This window comes from Esox lucius, chromosome 19 (genome assembly GCF_011004845.1).
Source record: "Esox lucius isolate fEsoLuc1 chromosome 19, fEsoLuc1.pri, whole genome shotgun sequence".
In the NCBI taxonomy this organism is placed as follows: Eukaryota; Metazoa; Chordata; class Actinopteri; order Esociformes; family Esocidae; genus Esox; species Esox lucius.
This window is the reverse complement of record NC_047587.1, coordinates 13,266,880-13,285,771: the sequence shown is the minus strand read 5'-3', so window position 1 is coordinate 13,285,771 and position 18,892 is coordinate 13,266,880. Positions and strand designations below refer to the sequence as shown.

General features: G+C 43.2%; 2 protein-coding genes across 3 annotated transcripts; both read left to right on the top strand.

Annotated features, from left to right (window-relative positions):
• The first annotated feature begins 24 nt into the window (after positions 1 to 24).
• Positions 25 to 15,042, top strand: nt5dc3 (5'-nucleotidase domain containing 3). Of its 2 annotated transcripts, none has more exons than XM_010903227.4 (13): positions 25 to 455; positions 1,150 to 1,334; positions 2,921 to 3,051; positions 3,217 to 3,307; positions 5,069 to 5,206; positions 7,769 to 7,829; positions 9,151 to 9,253; positions 9,413 to 9,514; positions 9,784 to 9,865; positions 10,334 to 10,420; positions 10,550 to 10,690; positions 12,085 to 12,149; positions 12,451 to 15,041. In XM_010903227.4, exons 1-13 carry the CDS (start codon positions 137 to 139, stop codon positions 12,713 to 12,715), a joined length of 1,770 nt encoding a protein of 589 aa, XP_010901529.2. In that variant the 5' UTR covers positions 25 to 136; the 3' UTR covers positions 12,716 to 15,041. The 2 variants fall into 2 exon arrangements, with proteins under 2 accessions (XP_010901529.2, XP_010901530.1); XM_010903228.5 differs by lacking the exon at positions 25 to 455 and adding an exon at positions 804 to 891 and having other exon boundaries at positions 12,451 to 15,042.
• A 448-nt stretch (positions 15,043 to 15,490) lies between these two features.
• Positions 15,491 to 18,096, top strand: LOC105029726 (pinopsin-like). Its single transcript, XM_029115017.2, has 5 exons — positions 15,491 to 15,857; positions 16,285 to 16,504; positions 16,872 to 16,980; positions 17,408 to 17,653; positions 17,951 to 18,096. The coding sequence occupies exons 1-5, from the start codon at positions 15,491 to 15,493 to the stop codon at positions 18,092 to 18,094; spliced, it is 1,086 nt and encodes a 361-aa protein (XP_028970850.1). The 3' UTR covers positions 18,095 to 18,096.
• Positions 18,097 to 18,892: the final 796 nt, after the last annotated feature.

The following is an 18,892-nucleotide window of genomic DNA, read 5'->3' as shown; positions in this document are numbered from 1 at the left end:
TGGATGTGACGTAGACACCGACGAACTGCTGGGCACCAATTCTGTTTTTACATTAAGTGCTACATTACAGTAAGCCTCATGCACTGACTGCGAAGCTTACAAACCAGACGCTGGGTACAGAAAACACTCGATAGCCATGTTGCTCTTGCCACAGTCCTTTTCAAGTCTGTTAAAGAATAACGATTATCTACAGAAGTTGTTCATTTGCTGCAGTGCCATCCATACTCATCACGGCATACCACGGTACTTCGCCAACCGAGCCCAAAGGAGGAAGGCTAGGTTTTGGGAGCGTAATTTCTGTGCTGTGTCCTGTAGGCACGCTGAGCAAGTATTGGGACAACAAACCGGTGTGAACTATGCTAAGAAAGCTACAATGTGTAGTAGTTCATCCAGTGGCCAGGACATGACCAACTGGTTGTGGTCTATATACAACGAAACCAAAAAACAGACGGAAGGTAGGGGATACAATTGTTGAATATAATACATTACAAAAGTCTACAATAAAATGTTAAACTAAAATGTCCAGTCGCAACATTATTTTCGAAAAAAGTCAGGTGCGACTTAACTTACTCTGCTGGGTTCTTGTGTAAATAATTGTACCAGTTACTTTTGGCAGACACCCCAATTGTTCAGTTAGTGGGAGACATTGTGGTTACCATGACTGTCAGTGTCACACTGAAAGGCATCCCGATGTGTTATTGACACTGAATGGGCTCGGACTGTGACAAGGCTACATGTTGCTTTGCCCGGCCTCCAGTGGTCTCTGGAATAGCGGCTTTTGAGCAAGTGGACGGTGGACTTATCCTGTGTGACAAAACATAGCATGACGGGGGGCAGGTGTCGCCTTGTTGCAGTTGTTCAACGTTATGTACCTACCTCAAATAATATTACGTAAATATGACGACCTTCAGTGTGCGCGTTGTGGTTTCATATATCATTTAACTAGGAACATATTATTGTTTTCAATTAAATCCAAAGGCCAATGATGCCTTATGATTCATATCAATAACCAGCAAGGACATTGGCGTGAGAGAAGCCTGTATTCATTTGCAGGATTGGCAACCGATTTCACCAACAGTGACACATATCAAGAACGGTAGGGCAGGCAACATCAATACACTCTTCTTTTTCATCCTCTTTATCCATTAGCCCTGATTCCAGAGATATCTAAGAACAGTGTGAACCCCAACACCATCTTTGCCAACAATGAAATGAGCCTGGACAACATTGAGATCTATGGGTTTGATTATGACTACACTCTGGCCTTCTACTCCAGACGCCTTCACACACTCATCTTCAACATTGCCAGGGACATCCTCATCCAGGAACACAGGGTAAGTGGTCAGATGGTAGGACAAATCTGCATTGACGGTCTTTAATGTGACAGAGATGAAGAGGCCTGAACAGTAGCATGGCCCAAGCTTGGTAAGTGCTGCCATGACCATTCATATGGCAATTGTCATAACTTAAGTTGCAAGATTGCCGTAACCTGGCTTGACATCATATTCAGATATTCATATTACCATTATTTTACCAGGCAAGTTGACTAAGAGCCGATTCTTATTTACACCAATGATGGAAGGGGAATGTTACAGGGAGAGTAGCAATTAGGGTTAACTATCTTGCTCAGGGACAGAAAGACATAGTTTTCACTTTAGCAGTAGGGGGATTTGAACCAGGGACCTTTCCGCCCCAGATCTGAAGGTACAGTGGTCTGTTACTTCTTTCCTGATCATGTCCAAATTTGTTTGTGATATCTTGCCAAAAGCAGTCGCTAATCAAAGTTGACGACATACCACAAACCAAATAGTTGTCATGGCCCATTTGTTTGTGCTGTATGGCCAGCTTCCATTGTCGTTGTCCTGGTGAAGTCTTACACTCTGGCTGTCGTCACAACAACCACAGGCGTCAGTGCGTGACCAGGGTTCTGATCCAGCTCGTTGATCAGCCCAGGGGTCCTGCAAAGAGTGGTGCAACGGGCCAGCACCGTCTGGGTTTCTGGGGTTAGTAATCAAATATGGTTACCTTGATTTGTCGTGCTCGAGTGACTCCCTGGGTTGGCTTGGGTGCCTGGGAGCTCAGTCGAGGTAGAAGGCCGGAGTTCCTTCCTTCCTGCATGCATTGGATTCCGGGATAGACTTGGTTGAGCGAGCAGCGTGACAGGCAGAATGGCGTTGTATGTGCTGCACAACCCACACATCTCAACTGTCCTAAGTCTGCTGGGAGTTTCTGCAATGATGCAGGGTCTTAAAAGCAAATTGAATCTCACCAAATCCAGGGGGGAGTTAGGTTAAAAAAAAAGAAGCTTAGGAGCCGTTGAGCGGTAACATAATTAGCTAATGTTGTCGTTGGCATACCAGTAACTTTGAGTTTAATTATTTTAATTTAGGATTTGGCAAGTTCAGGTTTGTTAATACGGCATAACTAAATCCTTTAGTCGCTGGCATGACAACTAGCGCTGAGTATAGACAGCACCACTGTTCCTTGGCTGGAGTTCTTCATTATTGTGACATGAAAGGGCGACTGCCCTGTTCCAGGTATATATGAATTATTCCACATGAATACTGTTATCATGCCATTCTGTCTGACTTGGAGAAACACAGGCCATGTCTTAGTTTAAAACCCTGATGACACCCCCATTGATTTCAACACTTGACATTTCTTCCAGGAATACTGTCAGTGTCACCTGGTTACTGGCTGACAAAATGATCTTTTCAAATCATGAGTAAATCCTTTTGAAGAACATTTTTAACAAAGTTATCGTTCGTATTTAGCCGTGTTACGACCTTCAGATGTGTTCAGAGTTCAACAGAAAATGTGGGCAAAGCGGAAAATGAGATTGAATCATTAAATCATATACGTCCTTGTCACAGTTCCTCTTAAAGCCGCTGTGGGAACATGTACTGTCCTTCTTCCTTAGTACCCTGAGGGCCTGCAGGAGTATGAGTACACCCCCGACTTTGTCATCCGGGGACTCCACTACGACGTCCAGAAGGCCTTACTGATGAAGATAGATGCCTTTCACTACATCCAGCTGGGAACAGTCTACAGGTATCTGTGCTCCGTCCATGTGTTACCGTAAATATGTTCCATTGGGCTTTATACTTTCATCTTTGACTGAGTGTACTTCCCAGGCCTAGTATGCCGTTAATTGCAAATTGTTAGATTGGTACAGGCCGGCAGTAAAAAACAAATGATGTGTGTTCTCATCTGCAGGGGTCTTCACCCGGTGCCAGACAAGGAGGTGATTGCCATGTACGACGGCTCCCACGTCCCTCTGGAGAACATGAGTGACTTCTATGGCAAGGTACGGTCCATGTCATCCTGCCCATCGCCTCTCTGTTTCACCCTGACAACCTGATCAATCAGCAGTGAACCTGGAAGAGTCCTGTGATCCCAGTTATTGTGGTCATGAATTGTTTTAACCCTCACAGTCAGGATCGCAATGCTGTGGTTCTGTTTTCACACAGCCTCACGTTCAGGATAGGGTTGCACAGTATTGGAAATAACTGACATAGCGAAATTTTGTTTTTCTGCGATATATTCTGCGATATGAAAAAACAGGATGCCTTCGGAAAGAGCTTTTTCGCTATCAACCTGACTGTCTGTATCCTTCATTCTTCCCCAGCCACATCCTCTACAATTAAAATATATGAAACTTATGAAAATTGTTATTTCAGAACAGGTTGCTAGGTAATAATATGTACCAGTAATAGTATAGCAATAGCAACAATAGTAAAATAGAATGTGCAATTGGGCATAACTTACCAACTGCAAGATGCAGTCTGTGGCCAAAGCACTGCAATCTGGTCCACTTGTTCAGGTGCAGCCTTCACCATGTTCGCGGCATTGTCTGTTGTTATACAGACTAGATGACTCATCTAGGCCCCAATCAGCTAAAGCTTCTCTCATCCCTGTTGCGATGTTCTCACTTGTATGATCCTCTGGGAAAATGCAGTTTGCAAACAGCGACTTTTCAGGTTGATGTCCTCATTAATAAAGTGTACGGTCAGACTTATGTAGGGCTCCGTTGTCCGGCTGGACCACAAGTCTGTTGTTGCTGTACAATATTCCCCTTGTGACAGCTCTGTTTCAACTTGTGCCTTGCATTTCTCGTACAGCTCTGGGATGGCAACCTGAGAAAATAGTTGCGTGATGGCATTACATACCGCTTATCAAGCAAACGGGTCGTGTTTTTAAAACCCTCTTTGGTTACCGTGCTAATTGGTACCATGTCTTTGGCGACGTGAAATGTTATTGAATCTGTGATTTTTCTCTGCCGTTTGGAACCTTTCTTGTATGGTGTTTTTGCTGTGGACGGCACTGAGATACATTGAGAGGCTTCATACGAAGGTTTGTGATGCCGCCTTAAATGATCGAACAAATTGGTCGTGTTGCCTCGTGTTGTGGCAACAATTGCAAGGCTTTCTCGACAAAGTACCTGTTTTTGGTCAACATCATCGTGTCTGCAGCTGAAATATTTCCATATAATTTACAATGCATTTCTTTGTGCAACCAAATTCTCAATTTCTGCCTTTTTTGCCTGTTCCTCGCTCATCATTTCGTCACGTGCAAGCAGAGCCTGCATGTCAACCACTTGCAGCAACGAACTCTGTGTTTAAAATAATAATAATAATAATAAACTGTGTATCCAATAACCTTATGTCAGACAGATATAATGCTAGTTTTCCATTTGAAAAAAATATATATTGTAGACTGATATATGTTTACCTTACTAAATCGCACGTTCTGCGATGTGATTATTGCGGATGCATACATCGCAATGTCGATGCTGAAACGATATATCATGCAGCCCTAGTTCAGGATGTTCATAATTCTTCACTTTATGTGGGTTTACATCATAGTCATTTTACATTGTAGTGATGTGGTCTTATCCAGAGCAAAGTGAGCGTTTAATGTTTAGTGCCTTGGTCAAGGGCACATAGATAGAGCTGTCAACTTCTTTGATTGGGGTTTGAACTGGCAACCTTTAATTTTCGGGCCTCACACCCAAACCACTTGGCCATCCACTTCTCTAATGTTCCATCATTTCCACTCTCCCTTACAGAGTTCCCATGGACACACTATGAAACAGTACATGGACATCTTCTCCCTTCCAGAGATGAACCTGCTGTGTTGCGTCAATGATTACTTCATGAAACACAACATCGACTACGAGCCTGTCCATCTGTACAAAGACGTCAAGGTAAAGACTACAGTGATGTGATGGTGGGGGGATCCCTAGACACAGAGTAGTAAACGGACTAGAAGCATGTTTATTGGCCATCTATACATTTCCAAAGGCCTTATCGACCTAAACTCCACCCAGAACAATGGAGAAATATATATATATATATATTTAACAACAATGGCTTTCATTTTGTCACTATCCCATTAAGGTCACTTTTGTGAAACACCCTGGATATCCATTGCAGTATACACAGTGTCTCCCAGCTCAAACCTAGATGACTGGAACTCCCCATTTAGAGTTGCCATGGGCCTGTTGGTGACCTCCCTGACTAGTGCATTTCTGTCTCAAATGCTCAGTTTTTGAGAACCATCTGTTCTAGCCCGACTCACAGTGCCATATTCTCTCCAATTCTTAATAATGGATTTTACTGTGCTGTGGTGGATAATCAATACATTAGAAATGTTCTTATATCCTACCTATGATTGTTGCTTTTGAAGAACCTTCCAGCAGTTTTTGTTAAGAATTGCGCTAACCGCCCGTGGGACCTCCAAGACCGGTGTATGTAACCCGAAATAATTTGAAACACCTTACATACACGCAGGTGGACTCCGTTCAACTAACTACTTGACTTCTTAAGACAGATGGTTGCGCCATAGCTCACTCAGGTGTGTCATAACCAAGGGGGTGAATATGTATGTAATCAGTTCATTTCTGTTCTATATTTGTAATTTAGAATTAGCAGATTTAATTTTAGACTTTGAAATTGAGCTCTTTGAGTTGATCTATGGCAGAAACTCCTGATTAAACCAATTTAGATTTTATGTGCTAACCCAATAATTGTGGAAAAGCCCCAGGGGTAGGGTGAATACTTTTGAGATCCACTGTATGAAATGAACTGATGAAATGTAGGCTTTGGTAAGTGGGTCAATGAGATACTTGGCTACAGAGACGCTTATGTTGGCAAAAAACAAAATAATCCTGTGAAAACTGCATCCTAGTACGAACGGAATGAGTGGGCAGTTTCTAACATTGTCCGGCCAGTGGGATTCATTTATTGACACCATCGACAAGCTCTCAGAGGCACGCCCTTTGTCTGTCATCACGCTGAGGAACACCTCAAGTCTGTCTTCAACCACTTGGTCGACTTCGTTGCCCTGACTCCGGCATTGTGAGAGTTCTGCATGTCTTCGTAAGAATGCCACGCGGTGACGCTGTGAAGTCATTCCGGTGTGCTCCGTGACTTTGTTTTAGCTCTGGAAAATGGCAGTCTAATTTTAGAGCCGGCTACCAACACCATCTGTACAGCTCATTCTGGTCTCTGGTGGCTCTGCTTGCATGCCTGTCTGCTTCCTCACGGGGAGATAGCAGGGAACTCAGTCCTGTGTGTGTGTTCTTCCCGGGGCTTGTCAAGATGCTCTGGTACCTGTTATGTTTGCCTTAGCAGCTGTGTCTGTGTTAGTGACAGGTTAGAGTCATCGAAATGTAAATCCTGCACATTTTCTTCAGACGGCTTTAAACACTTTTTTCTTTTCTTTTTTTAATCTTCTGGATGCGTTTATGTTGACGTTCTCAGGCGTTTGGCAAACGTTCTCATCCAGGTCGATCTAGAGATCTTCACTGGATCGGCCCGGGGACTGGCACCGGTGTTGTCTTAGCGACTGACCCGGCTCTCTGGCCACTAGGCTAAACGCCCTCTCAAGTTTCACTTGTCAGTGTGAAGGACACCAACTCCCCCCACTGACACACCTCCCTCACAGCTCCTCTTTCTTCCCCTCTTCTCGCCTTATCCTCACCCCCCCCCCCCCCCCCCCACACACACACACACACACCCTGGAGCGGTTCTGATTTACCGATTGACCCTGCCCCTCATTTTCCTGACTTTCCATTAGTCAGTGTTCAAACTTGAATGGTCCTTCAGCCCAGTGGGGCTGTCCATTCATTTTATCTGTCTGTGTGTGGGAAACCTTGTCTGGGTGCATTAGTTCAGTCCTAAACCACAGCAAGGAACCAACACACACGCACGCACACACACACACATACGCATGCACACACACACAGACGCATATAAACGCGCACAGACACTGAGACATTCAGGAAATGTCATTGGAAACTGTTGGTCTCATTTGTTTATGTGACAGTCAGCAGCCTTCAGGTTGTAATGGGCTTTCATTTGTATTCACTGATGCAAACCAGACACATTAAGGCTATCTGTTAATGCCAAAACACTGTGTGGGGCATTCACTTCAGATTGTATTCATCTTGGTGTTTTTTGTTTGTAAAACTTTTTTCCTGTCTTTTCTTAATACTTTTCTGAGGGAAGGTGGAAATGAATGATCAAACACTGGTTGGGCATTGTTGACAATAATGTTTTACATTTTCTTCAGTACCAAAAATCTGTAACATTGAAAAATATTTTTTATAAAATGAAGATATGCAGCCTATCTAATAGGTCCCACTCACATACTACGCCATTGCTATACATTTAAACAGAATAAGGATGTGCCACAACATGCATCCATTGTAATGTCACATTCTTCCTCTCTCTCTCCCTCTCTTGCTCTGTCTCTCTGCCGACAGGCAGCGATAGGAGATGTCCATGTGAAGGGTATTTTGTATCGGGCTGTGGAGGCAGATATCGGTAAGGACAACAATGTTAGATTTTACTATGAAAGACCATTTTCTGTGTGATGGGTAAGGGAGTGACCGTGTGCTCTCTGACACTGTCTATTTTTTGTAATGTAGTACCTGTGATGTGCAGTCTGGTATGCAACAGTTTTCAGCCAATCTGTATGCAGAATTCAATCTACCCAGTATATAAAGTCTTACATACCACAGACTTCAGCTAATCAGTATTCAGAATTAAAACCAACCGGTTTATGAAGTTTGAAATACCGTAGCTTTCAGCCAATCAATTTTCAGGATTTGAACCACTGGGTTTATGATGTAAAATGTACCGTCATTAGGGCTTTGTGTTACTGGCCGTGAACATGTTAGCAGTAGTGTATGGATGTACGTGCCGCTGAAAACCAAGGTCGTTGCATGGTCCTCTTGTGCCTTCACAGTGTGACACAACTGAAGTACTTTCATTGTTTTTTATGAAAAACAATGTATCATCTCTTATCTTTTGAGGGAGATCACTGGAAAACATTTATTATCCTAGTCCGTAGGAAGACGTGATTTGTGCTGCACAGCCGGCAACTCTGTTAGAGTGCAGCTCGCACCCACGCTAATTTGAAGTGTAAGATTTGTCTTGTTCCTATTTCAGTAACTGATTAACATAACGCATTATCGTTTTTTGCCGTGGCTGCCAATGTGACCCCACCGGCTTAAAAAAATAAATAATTGGGATGAATCCTGAGGCTTCTCAGTGTGTTTATTTACTTATTCTTTATGTGCACCTCTTTTGCCCTTCACTTCATCTTTCATCACGGGTGATAATTCACTGTTTTACCAGTGGAGCGTCCTTTATCACAGCAACCGTGTGTCATTGGGGATATAGATTAATATTTCCTGACTTATACAGTGATGTATTGTAGTAGCATATCGTGTTGCTTTGATTGATGCCAAGCTGGAGAAATTTGCTGGCTACCTGTGTATTTTGCTTAGTGGCGAGGTTCTGTTATGTAGAATATAATTTAATTTCAGGTTTGTGCAGAACCTGTTCTCTATAATGAATTAAGGAACACATGCACCGGAACAGTAACATGTTCCGCACCAGCAGAAACTTCTGCTCTTTTGTCTGGAGTAAGAAGGCTGTGGGTAAATGTGGATTCGTTTCTGTAATACATTTGTTTCTCCTTTCACATGACAGATGGTTACTAGTCGTGAATGAAATTCTTTTTTTCTTTTTTTCCACGTCTGCTGGTATTGTTGGCGCCAGTCTAAAGGCGCCAGGTCCACGGTTTCCTTACCCGTTTGTAACCCTCTCCCTCTTTCTCTCTCCCTTTGCCTCCCACCAGAGAACTATATTTCCTATGGTGAGCAGACTCATGCCGTTCTAAAGAAACTTTATGAGGACGGCAAGAAGATGTTCCTCATCACCAACAGCCCCTTTGACTTTGTGTGAGTCTCTACGACATGTCGCACGCTGTTTTGCTGAGTGTGCGGGTTTTCCATGCCTCTCTGTAACACAGTGTGCTGTGAGTGGTACTTTGTTTTCCGCGTTGTGTGAGTCGGGGTCCCAGGAGAAGCGTTTCCGCTAACCGACCTCAATGTTTCCAGTGACCGAGGAATGAACTACATTGTGGGGACGGAATGGAGAGAGCTTTTTGACATCGTCATCGTGCAGGCAGACAAACCTGGCTTCTTCAACGACCGGAGGAAGTAAGTGTGTTTCAGCTGCATCCCAGTAGGAAACTTCTAGAAAATAGCCTGGCTTACTGTTTACTATTTATGGACCCATGGAGTCATTTTTTTTGTAAATATGTTTCTGATGGCATACCTCCATGGATGGCCTTTTACTTGACCACTGGACTACTGATAGCTGTTATTTCAGACCATTTTGTAAGATTTCAAGGGTCAGTCAGGACTTTGCCAGGTCCAGTTTTTCCATACTGTCTATTGTAATGTTTTTCGTCCTTTGTCCATCGAAGGCCTTTCAGGAGAGTAACCGATAAAGGGGTTCTGCACTGGGACAGAATTCACAAGCTGGAAAAAGGGAACATCTACAAACAGGTACTGGACAGGTTAAAGAGCAGTCATCCTAAACAACTGCTGTTGAAGGTTTATTCACAGTTTGTTCTGGAGAAGACCAGCAACAATATGGCACTCCAAGCAGGGATAAATGTACTTTATGGTGCAGCTAAAAGAACAAAAACACTTTTATAGTCAAAGTCAGTCTTTTATTTGTCAAGTGAACTGCAGAAAGTGTCATTCTGAACAATGAAATTCCTGTGACAAGCAGTATCATTTAGGGATTATTATATATGTATATTTTTTAAATATATTTTCTTGGCATTTCATGCCTTATTGACATGCAAGAGAGAGAGCAGGACAGAGTGTTCTGTAATAGCAGGAGTCCGGACTTGAACCTGTGCTTCAGCGACGCGTCTCGCTCAGAAGGAACCCGACCGCTGGACCAATGCAGGCCACAACTTTGGGGAGGAATCTCCAACAGTTTCTTGTGTTGTCGTTGCGCCGTAGGGAAACTTGTATGAGTTCCTGAGACTGACTGGCTGGAGGGGATCCAAGGTGCTGTACTTCGGAGACCACATCTACAGTGACCTGGCTGTAAGTGACACGTGATGAGGATGGACCATTGAGTCGCACAGGTTTATCTTTAAAACAACAGTGTGAAAAGTGCCGGCCCAACGTGATGTCACGTTATACAACCTGATGTCATGTATTTACTGCCTGTAGGACCTGACCCTGAAGCACGGCTGGAGGACAGGGGCCATCATTCCGGAGCTGAGGAAAGAGGTCAAGATCATGAACACCAAGGAATACGTCCACCTCATGACCTGGCTGCAGGGCCTGACGGGACTCATCGAACACATGCAGGTCAGTGTGGGATGTGTGTGTGTGTGTGGGATGTGTGTGTGTGTGTGTGTTTGTTTTTGTGACTTGTCAGGACATTTTGTCCCCACAACTATACTAAAACCTGAACAAGGTGACTTGTGGGGACATTTTTCATGTCCCCACATTTCAAAAGTCATTTTCTGGCTCAGGGTTAAGTTTTAGGGTCAAACTTACAATTAACTTTAGACTTAGAATTGGGGTTTCTTTAAGGTCCAGGTGTTGTTGGTTAAGTTTAGGGTTAAGGTTAGCCATTATATCTAGGTAAAGTTTAGCCATAAATGTTACTTTATTGAGGTTAAGGTTAGGGTTAGGGTTAGGGTTAGGTAAGGTTAGGGTTAGGGTTAGGGTTAAGGTTAAGGTTAAGGTTAAGGTTAGGGCAAGGGAGCATGGAATTTAGTTTTTCTGGTCCCCACATTTCACAAAAACAAACATGTGTGTGTGGGATGTGTGTGTGTGTGTGTGGGATGTGTGTGTGTGTGTGTGTGTGTGGGATGTGTGTGTGTGTGTGTGTGTGTGTGGGATGTGTGTGTGTGTGTGTGTGTGGGATGTGTGTGTGTGTGTGTGTGTGTGGGATGTGTGGGATGTGTGTGTGGGATGTGTGGGATGTGTGTGTGGGGTGTGTGGGATGTGTGTGTGTGTGGGATGTGTGTGTGTGTGTGTGGGATGTGTGTGTGCGTGTGAGGGATGTGTTCGTGCGTGTGAGGGATGTGTTCGTGCATGTGAGGGATGTGTTCGTGCGTGTGAGGGATGTGTTCGTGCGGTGTGTGTGGTGTGTACGTGCGGTGTGTGTGTGTGAGGGATGTGTGTGTGAGGGATGTGTGTGTGAGGGATGTGTGTGTGAGGGATGTGTGTGAGGGATGTGTGTGTGTATGTGTGTGTGTGAGGGATGTGTGTGTGTGTGTGTGTGTGAGGGATGTGTGTGTGTGTGTGTGTGTGTGAGGGATGTGTGTGTGTGTGTGTGTGTGTGAGGTGTGTGGTGTGTGTGTGTGTGTGTGTGTGTGTGTGTGTGTGTGAGGGATGTGTGAGGGATGTGTGAGGGATGTGTGAGGGATGTGTGAGTGTGTGTGTGTGTGTGTGTGTGTGTGTGAGGGATGTGTGAGGGATGTGTGAGGGATGTGTGAGTGTGTGTGTGTGTGTGAGGGATGTGTGAGTGTGTGTGTGTGTGTGTGTGTGTGTGAGGGATGTGTGAGTGCGTGTGTGGGATGTGTGTATACATGATGCTACATGTCAAGTGTGTGGACCTTCAGTACTGTCTGCCTTCCCCCGGCCTGTTCCAGTTGCCTTTTCAGTAGGGTATGCCGTTTCACAATGTGCTCTCAGTATTTGTCCTGTAGAGGAACGTCATCCAGGCTCTATGGTATTCCCTGTCCTCTCAGGTCCACAGAGATCCCGCGTCTCAAGCTGTCGTTCAGGAATGGATCAAAGAGAGAGAAGCTATGAGGTACCACAGAGAATAACTTTGAATTTACAATTTCCGCAGAATTTCCACTGCGACAAACATTGCTTTGGAAACGGTCTCAAGAGAAGATTGAGACGCTGTGGTATTTGCTTCTGTTCTGTATCAGTTGTTATACACTAGGTATTTCAGTTCAGTGTTTTTGTAGACATTAGCGTTTCTATCCTGCTTATTCATATTTTTATGTACAGGAAATAAAAGTTAATCACAACCCTATGTAGTTATTATATATCATGTAGCTTATTTGAACCTTAATCTTCACCAACTTTATGTCATCACACAACAGATCCCAAACTAAGAACATCTTCAACGCCCAGTTCGGGAGCCTCTTCAGGACATACCACAATCCCACCTACTTCTCTCGGCGCCTGTCTCGTTTCGCTGACATCTACATGGCCTCCCTCAGCTGTCTACTGAACTACGACTTCCAGCACACCTTCTTCCCCCGACGGACGCCCCTGCAGCACGAGTCCCCTTTCTGGCCGGAGCAGACCAGCGCAGGAGCAATGAACATGCCCTTCGTACCCCACAGAAACACAGTTGAAGATTAGAGAGGGGGGAGGGTCTCCGTGTGAGTATGAAGGACCGTGTTCACTGAGGCACAGCATCTGGACCCAGAGCTCTCTGAGGATGTGGTTCAGAGTTTAGAAAATCATACGTGTCTCAGTTTGTTTGAATCGATCATTTATGTAAGTTGGCGACCGGCAGAGTAATGTATGTTAAGTGTGTTGCCCTCAATTCAAAATACCGTCCTGAGATGGGGTTTTGGACCTGATTGGCTCTATCTTAGAGACCTTTCACAGGGTTCTGGACCTGATTGGCTCTATCTTAGAGACCAATCGCTGGGTTCTGGACCTGATTGGCTGTATCATGAAGAACATCTGTCTAGTGCTGCTTTTCTCATTCACTTAAGCTCTGATGATGCACTGCTTTAAAACTGTGCCATGACATCTGAATCAATCAAATGTGTTTCATGAAGCCCTTTTTACATCAGCAGTTGTCCCAAAGTGCATATGCAGATACCCAGCCTGGAAAACCATAAGAGGATTCATGTGGAAGTGTTGGCCAAACTCAATCACTTAAAAGGATAAAAACAATGTCTGAAAATAAATGTGCTAAAGCAGCTCATTTATTTAAAACAACAGTAGCCAAGTACATTAACAACATATAAAATTGGAAGCTGAAATGGTTCTGCCCACCTCCCAGCCTTGAACACTATCTAACATTGCAGGTGATCTAATTATTATTCAAATCAGCTGTTGCAATTAGCCGCCTCATGAAAGCTCCGCATATAGGCAGCAAGTTGAGGCAATTATATGTAGAGGTTGTTGGACATATTAACTTTGAGAACTGTTAAAGGCATTTAAGTTCATGAGAGTACAAAAAAAAAATCCATACTTGAAAAAATGATGACTGTACCTCCTGTCGTCTTATGTAGGTCTTAATTGGACACCAAGTTGAAACCAAACATCTGGAGACACTTGGCCTTCAATGAAATGAATACGGGCACCCGTTGTTTAAGACGTTAGAAAGTAATACAACAAATACGTGTGTTGATCTTGTAAAGTAGTGAATTAGTTAACTAGTTTAGTTACTGCTACCTGTGAGTATTTCGATTCATCTTGCTACCCTTTATATTAAGATAGTATTGGGATGTTATTTACTATAATGTGCCTTTGGAAATTATTCCTGAACCCATCACTTTCTCCAAATTTTGATTCAATATATATATTCTTTGCAGTCCATCTACACATGGTACCCCATAATGTCAAAGCGAAAACCCATTTTTTTCTTCACACAAAAACCCAGCTGTCATCATGGGTTTTTGTGTGAAGATTGATGGGTATATATATATTTTTTATTAAGAATGTAGTGTACAATACAATAGCATGTGGCGAAAATGAAAGGACCTGAATGTCTCTCAAGAAACCGTATGTGTAAACAAGAGGGTTATTAAGAGATTTATGACCACCTATAAATCATGTGGCATTGACATCTTTAAGATCACAAAAAGTCCAGACTCCTTGTATAAACTAGCACAAGATTTCTGGGGTGGAGCTAAATTGCTTAAAAAAAAAAAATGTGTCTTGACATTTTCAAGACTTGCCTTAAGCTTGTAACACTGTAGATGGTATCTTAGTGATGCTTTTGGCTTAGAATATAATATTAAGAGTTATTCTACCTGACATCATATTTTCTCAAATTCCGTATGCTGTTATCAACAGTCCTTACAACTGTTCATTAGATATGTACTAACCAATCACGTTCCTAGCGCTCCGATGAAACTTGTGGTCAGTTTACAAGAGATTTTTTCTATTTCTTATTGAAAAAGGGTAATATGCTGTATTTACACATTTTTCATCATCGTCCATTGTTTTCTGCTTTTAAAAAAACATTCTAATTTCATTATTTATATAAATATACATTTGTTTTGAAATTATTGACTATTTTTGGAATGCAAATGTAAAATTTCACAATGCAAAAATAGTTGCATTTGTTTGTGAAGGATACTAACAAGACAATGTTTGTTTATAATTGTTGATGCAGCAGGAATGTTTTAGAAATATATTTATATATTTTTTGAGATATTGTTAATCATTTAAGAAAGGAAAAGCCGTCTTGCCAGAAATATCCTGTTGAGAGCTTTTATCCAAAGCTTGTATAATTTAAGTAAATGTTCATGAATCTTTACTTATACCTTTAACTTATTTTTCTTTGGAGTGTATTTTCATTTAATTATTTATTAAAGATGACAATGGGTTGACCTTGTTCCTGTTTTCTGTTTAATGCCTGCCCATGATTTGTATTTACCACAACCAGGTTGATCTTCAAGAAACCACTGTGTCCTTGCTTGAGAGAAGAATAAGGACAGGAAATGTATTTTATGTAACCCCTTGATTGCCGCTCAATGTTAACATTTTACAGAAAATAAATGAAAACATTATTTCATATATTCAAGAATAGTGCCGAAACACAGGGTGTCCCCAGGGCTGTTTCAGTCTATGGTTTTTTGTAGGCCTTCATTTGGCACCTTTTAAATCTGGAACTCATTTAATCCTGATCGAATTGATTATTATAATCCTACAGATCATGTTAGAGAGCAATTTGCAAAATGATTTTTAAGTGGTGTCGGGCAGCATGGTCATGACAGACCGCTAATCCAATGTAAATGAGATCTTCAAAACGCAAGCTATTTAACATGGATCAGAAATAATAGGATCTAGCTGTGGCGTTTGGGCCTGGGTTGAGATAGCAAGCATTTGCCAGAGAAGCTTTACCATAGTTCATTGACAGTACTGCGGAGAGTGTGTTTTTATTTACTTACCATGGACATCCCCTCGGCCACCGGCACACCTTGGAGCCCCAACGCGACTTTTAACACAACCTCCATGGGCTTCTCGTCTGCTACCGTGCAGCCCACGATCTTTCCACGGGTGGGCTATAGTATCATCTCCTATCTTATGTTCATCAATACGATTTTCTCGGTTTTTAACAATACTCTGGTGATCATAGTGTTGGTGAAGAATGTGTCTCTCCTTAACCCCATGAACGTGATCATACTTAGCCTAGCTGTGTCTGATCTGATGATCGCCTTGTGCGGCTCCACAATAGTCACCATCACTAACTATCAAGGCTCATTCTTTCTGGGCGATGGGTTCTGCATCTTTCAGGGATTTGCTGTTAACTTTTTTGGTAAGTTGCCTTTTCAATTGGATTTCTTTCAATCGCGTGGATTAGACTAACTTTTAATAATGTCTATATGTTTTGTAGCTTTAATGTGAGTTTTAATGAAATCTGTGTGTTGAGAAGAGTTGATTGAGGAGTCCTTTTTAGACATGATGTTTTCCTTTTTCCCATTGTAAAGCTATAGCCCATACTTCAATAATATCTCACAGTATGTGCTGATGATCTGCCAATTGGAGATAAAGTATCTATATTGTGTACTGTTATTGTGCCCTTGAGCAAGGTGCCTATTCCCAGCTGATCCTGTAAAATGCTCTAGATCTGTTAAATCACCAAAGAAATGTACATGTAATTCCATGGACAGGAGTGGGACCAGATCCCAGGTCAATACTCCTGCTCTGGAAAACGTTGTGAACCCTGGTCTCCTCTGTCGTAGGCTTGGTGTCCATGTGCACGTTGACCCTGCTTGCCTACGAGCGCTACAACGTGGTCTGCAAGCCCTTGGCGGGCTTCAAGATGACCGTTCGCCGGAGCTGCCAGGGGCTCGTGTTGGCTTGGCTCTTCTGTTTGTTCTGGGCCGTTCCCCCGCTGCTGGGCTGGAGCTCGTATGGCCCGGAGGGAGTCCAGACCTCCTGCTCCCTGGGATGGGAGGAGAGGTCAGTGGATTTGTTATATTCTAGTGCTGGAGAATTTTCGGCCCAGGGGGGTCCAGACCTGCTTAGTAGGCAGATAGGAGAGGTCAGTAACACTTTATTTAAGCTTACTTTCCAGACATTCTGCTCCTTATGCTGGAAGGAATGGTCAGTAACACTTTCTAAATATACAGAGTATAGTTTCATTTTTCAGAATTTTAAACCTAAAATCGTAGGACTTTGCAGAAGGACAAAAGTTTGGGGAGTTTCCAAGAGGGCTGGCTCTCGGTAACATTCTTTCAAAACGTCCCGGCATTACGCTTTGTAAGTTACATATATAAGCCTTCATTGTGTGTTACAACAGCCCTGATTATGGGTTGTGTCTTGCCAGGTCCTGGAGCAACTACAGCTACCTCATCCTCTACACCCTACTGTGCTTCATTCTGCCCGTCATCGTCATCGTGTACTGTTACGCAAAGGTCCTCATTACATTGAGACAGGTAAACATGAATCAGTTGTCTTAAGACCAACATTAGTCTACTGTGACTCCAGGAGCCTCTTTTCAATAAGACGGGCGAAAATTAGTCCACTGTTACCGATAAGTGAACATTAGTCAAGTATGTGGCCAGTGTGTGCACTTTGACAAGGTCCTTAAATCAGACAGGTGAACATTAGTCTACTGTGACTCCTCAGCTCAAAAAGACGAGGTGGTAATGAGGTGGTTTTTCTGAGTGCGTCATCCCATCTTGGGACTAGAGTCAATTCTTACTGATGTATTTCTAAATAACTTGAGTCAAACCAGAAATCTAGTCATTCTAAAAACACGAGAGTCAGGAAAAAAAAAAAATCCTAGAGTCGTTCCCTCTCTAGTTAGGCGCTTCAGGAGAATACCTGTTGTAAGAGCACGTCACCCGGCTCCTTTCCCAGCTGAACCAGAGCATGGAGCAGCAGAGCGGCCGCCCCAGCCAAGAGGACAACAAGCGGGCTGTGAAGATGGTGCTGGCCATGATCGGAGCATTCTTCGCCTGCTGGCTGCCCTACACGGTCCTCTCAGTGGTGGTGGTGGTGGACCCGGAGCTCCACATCCCTCCTCTGGTGGCTAGCCTGCCAATGTACTTTGCCAAGACCAGTCCCGTTTATAACCCAATCATCTACTTCTTCAGCAACACTCAGGTACAGTATGTGCACTAAGGCAGGGCTAATCAGCGCCAGTTCTGGGGGGTGGAAACACTTGTCGCTGATTGTAATCACCTGGTGTCCGGTGGTCTGAGTATCTTTTATGAGAAAGAGAGGCTGAAAAACAGAAGTGTCATTTTTAAAATGTAAAATCTGAAGACATCATTGGGGCTTTAACTTTGTTGATTTCAGAATATATGTATGTATAATGTAAATAATGAACCTCTTTTTCTTTTTTTTTTTTTTTTTAACCTAACGTGATTTGTCCATAATTTGCTGTTGTATTGCCTGCAGTTCCGCGAAGCCACATTAGAGGTCCTCTCATGTGGGTGTTACTTGCCCCACAGCCAGGCCGATGATACCATTCGCTCCATGACCCTGAGGACCACGGTGGGAACGAGGAGCCGAGAGGCCTGCGGCAAGGTGCTGCCGCTGTGACCCCGCCCCCCCCCCCCCCCCCCCCTTCGTCTGACTCACACGTTACTACCGATCCATTTTCACCGTTAACACCAGTTTGTCAGCTCCATGGCAACGTAAAGTAATCTCCGTGCAGTAACCCTAGCCTGATCGGGGCTCATCAGATCACGTGACATCTCCCCAGTCTGCCTGTGAAAGTGAGTGATAAAGACGGCCGATCAGGTTGGTTCTACCAGTGTAGCCTCTGTCAGTCAGCAAGCCAAAATGTGTGCACTTTCAGAACAGAAATGTTTCAAAGTGTTTTGAAGGATGACAATAATGAAAATGGCATTGTGAATACATTTTGGTTGGAAAGTGGGTTTTACAAAATGACTTATATTGAGATTGTTTCCATATTGCGTTGTATATGTACAGTGGGGAGAACAAGTATTTGATACACTGCAGATTTTGCAGGTTTTCCTACTTACAAAGCATGCAAAGGTCTGTAATTTTTTATCATTGGTACAATTCAACTGTGAGAGACGGAATCTAAATCTAAAAATCCAGAAAATCACATTGAATGATTTTTAAATAATTAATTTGCATTTTATTGCATGACATAAGTATTTGATCGCCTACCAACCAGTAAGAATTCTGGCTCTCACAGACTTTTCTGTAAAAAGCCCTCCTGTTCTCCACTCATTACCTGTATTAACTGTACCTGTTTGAACTCATTGCCTGTATAAAAGACCACAGACCTGTCCACACACTCAATCAAACAGACTCCAACCTCTCCACAATGGCCAAGACCAGAGAGCTGTGTAAGGACATCAGGGATAA